Raw genomic sequence first — 3,122 nt, forward strand, 5'->3', positions numbered from 1 at the left:
ATCTCACTTGCAACAAGTAGTTGCTCCTTAAGATCCTTGATCATTGTTAAAGCATTGCTTGTAGAGTCTTCTTCATCCATGTGTTCACTCTTTAATTGGTTTTAGCAAGCAACACCAGCCCCATTTCTTTCTTCGTACATATAATGTGTGAGTGTATGTCATCATACAACGATGATACGTGTTGTTTTGTCCAAGGAAATAAAGTGCTCAATTGATCAAGGTGTCTCTCTATATGAGACACTTAGAAACTTGATTGATAACGATCTAGTCATTGAAAAGGCTTAAGTCTGCCAATTTAGAAATGACATTAAGCGAGCTGATTATACAACCCAGAATCACATGCAAGCTTGGACTTATATTTCCCCATGAAACAACTGTGTACATTTTCAAAATCATGAGCGAGCTCACACCTTATTTTATTCATGTACATTGTTATGCATTTGCATATTGCAGCTACAAATATCAAATCGTCTAGGGCCTGCACACTGTGTGGAGCTATAAAGGCTCTAAAGCTTGCACACAATGTGCGACTGTGAAAAAGAAAACTAGAGGTTGAGGGATACTAGTGCGCCTTGGAACAAACTAGAGATTGACATGTAGCAGGCCAATATCTTTACAAAAACTTGTTGAGGTATTCATCTATAGACGTATACTTCACATCAGGGTAAAGACTGGTGGCCTCTACATCATCCTTGCCCAACTCGAAATTGCATTGGTCACCTTTAATTAGAACATCATGAAGGAGGGCAGGGAAAATATTTCCTGGGAATGGAGTCTCTGTAAAGAACCAACGCAATAAGTAAGACATTGTTTCCAAAATGAGAATTGCCAAAGTTAAAAAACATCTAAAACCATTTGACGATCTCCTACAAGGACCACCATTGTTAATGCAAAGCGTGTGCTACCTTGGATTTTTTTGACTATGTCCTCCTCTGAAACAAATTGTTTTTCAAGCACCTTCCCGATCTTCTTTTCCCACAAAGCTACTAGCTCATTCTGTGTAAGGATGTTTGTAGGTGGCCTGATATGCAAGGTTTTGTTGAGAGTCCTTGGATCATCAAGTGCCTTGATAACAAATGTCCCAACATCTTCCTCGGAGACATTGATGGCTGCAACATAATCGAAGATGAGTGAGCCCTCCATGATTTAACTAGAAGATACTAAAGAATGAAGACCGAGACAACTGTTCACCAAGTGTGCAAGAACTTAGAGCTTGGAGAGAGAGCTGAGGGCTACCATAAACTACCATGACATGAGGATGCAAAAGGCATATGATAATGATCTCAAGGCAAGGGGGAGGCTTGCAGAGGTTAGAAGTGCCCTGATGCAAAATCAAATTAGGTGATATGAGTTTTTCCTAGTTATACTATCTGATCGTAGAATCAGGGTGTTTTTCTCTTGGACTTTTTTGAGGTATTTTCCGAAGTGAAGCATCCTGGCTCAGCGTGTTAGAACTGCACATCATCGATGTTTCACTGGATCAGCTCCGAAGAAGCCGCAACCTCAACAGCACTTACTTTTGACATCTCCGCTCCCATGGATGATAACTTTGTCTCGTGGTGGCGACGTGAGGTGTGGTTGGAACAAGTTAGCGACAAAGTATCCAGCAAATCCGTTGTTGACAACGTAGGTGCGAGGGATCTGCGCCTCCTCCACAGTGCGTCGGATTCGTGCCTTGATTGCGAACATGGATTTTGCGGGCTCTAGTGCTTGCGCGCGGTCGACGTCGATGCCGAACTCCGACGGGAAAAATCTCTGCAGAAGCAACAGGGGTCCAATTTGTCAAGATTGAAGAGCAGAGTCTAATTGGGTGTAGCGGACAAGGTACAACAACAAGCAAACGCCGGAGCAAAAATCCCACATTTGCTGCACTGCAGCAGAAGGAAGCGTCAAGGCAGTACATAAAAGATCCAAGAGCCCCTCTCCAACGCTTGAGTTGCCACAAGCAGAGGGGGCGCACTTTCTTGGGCGTTCCATATACACGTGCCGAAGGCGGCCGCGCCCACGAAACATATCCTCACCTTGATAGTCCCAACTTCTTTGATTGCCGCTATTAGCTTGGTCTGCTCGGGTATCAGAGGCCCTGAAACTGTGGAGATCACCACATCCACTTGTTTAAGCGCTCCCACCAGGCTTTCGTGGTCTTCTAGTGACCCCTGTATAGCACAAACGAAGCAGTGAAAAATGACGACCGCGGTCAGAGCGTGCGAGATTCAAAGATCTTGATTATTTGTGGAAGGGCAACGCACAATTCAAAGAAGATGTAAGTTGCGCCTTGCACCGGCCATGCAATATTGACATAGCCGGCACGACTGGGCCGGGGTGTAATGTGCTGAGATCAGATTTCAGTATGAATCGGTAGGTATAATACATACCGGGAGGATGGTGATGCCGGCTGCCTTGAGAGAGGCGATGAGGTGTTGCTTCTTGGGATCGTCGGAAGTGAGGGTGGAGGGCCTGACCAGGACGTACGTGGCGTGCTGCTGCGACGCCGCTGCTGCCAACGCCACGCATTTGCCGATGTAGCCAGTCGCCCCGATCACCAGCACCTTACTGCTGCTCGACATTGTTGTTATTTACTGTCACGAATATTGCTCGCTACTTCTTTCTTGCAGTTGCTGCTGTTTCAACACGAGAGAGAGAGAGAGAGAGAGAGAGAGAGCCCCCGCAAACGATGACAATTAGAGATTACGATGCTGAAAAACTGTTGCAAGCTCAAGCCCTTGCTGTTTGTTGGCACTTCGTTGTAGCTGCGCCCTCCGGTGTTTTATAGAGAGGCCTCCGGTGTCTTATTAACCCACTTTTCAAACCTCGCTCGAGACCTCTCCTTCCCGTGAATCTTTTTCCAAGCTGACCTTTGACTGACGAAGCTTCTAAAGAATGGTGGGCCAGCAACGTTTGACTTGGACAACATCCCAAGTCCCATGTTCGTAGAACGTGGAGAGAGGGCAACGTCGGGCTCCTCTAAGGGCCAGTTCACACTAGGTCAGACGGACACATTCTCTAAAATGTTTGTCCGTTCTGATTTAGTTCACGCATAGTCGGATAGATTTTATATAAAGACTTGCGCCCTAGCTTGACAACAAATCATCATCGGCCAGTTGGTAAACTATTTCAGTTAC

At 45.8% G+C, this 3,122-nt stretch overlaps 1 protein-coding gene across 1 annotated transcript; it reads right to left on the bottom strand.

Annotated features, from left to right (window-relative positions):
- Positions 1-322: 322 nt before the first annotated feature.
- Positions 323-2,777, bottom strand: LOC148037347 (phenylcoumaran benzylic ether reductase IRL1-like). The gene is made up of 5 exons (XM_087676252.1): positions 2,376-2,777; positions 2,022-2,156; positions 1,518-1,755; positions 906-1,109; positions 323-777 (listed from the first exon to the last, which is right to left on the bottom strand). The coding sequence occupies exons 1-5, from the start codon at positions 2,565-2,567 to the stop codon at positions 614-616; spliced, it is 933 nt and encodes a 310-aa protein (XP_087532378.1). The 5' UTR covers positions 2,568-2,777; the 3' UTR covers positions 323-613.
- Positions 2,778-3,122: the final 345 nt, after the last annotated feature.

This window comes from Lygodium microphyllum, chromosome 4, assembly GCF_053477565.2.
Source record: "Lygodium microphyllum isolate KBCC chromosome 4, Lygodium_microphyllum_v1.1.10, whole genome shotgun sequence".
Classification (NCBI taxonomy): domain Eukaryota; kingdom Viridiplantae; phylum Streptophyta; class Polypodiopsida; order Schizaeales; family Lygodiaceae; genus Lygodium; species Lygodium microphyllum.

Coding starts and splice junctions, on each gene's coding strand:
- LOC148037347 (XM_087676252.1), bottom strand. CDS start 2,567: ATGTCGAGCAGCAGTAAGGTGCTGGTGATCGGGGCGACTGGCTACATC. Junction 1,756..2,021: donor AAGAAGTTGGGACTATCAAG/GTGAGGATATGT, acceptor TTGCTTCTGCAG/AGATTTTTCCCGTCGGAGTT. Junction 778..905: donor CATAGTCAAAAAAATCCAAG/GTAGCACACGCT, acceptor GGTTCTTTACAG/AGACTCCATTCCCAGGAAAT.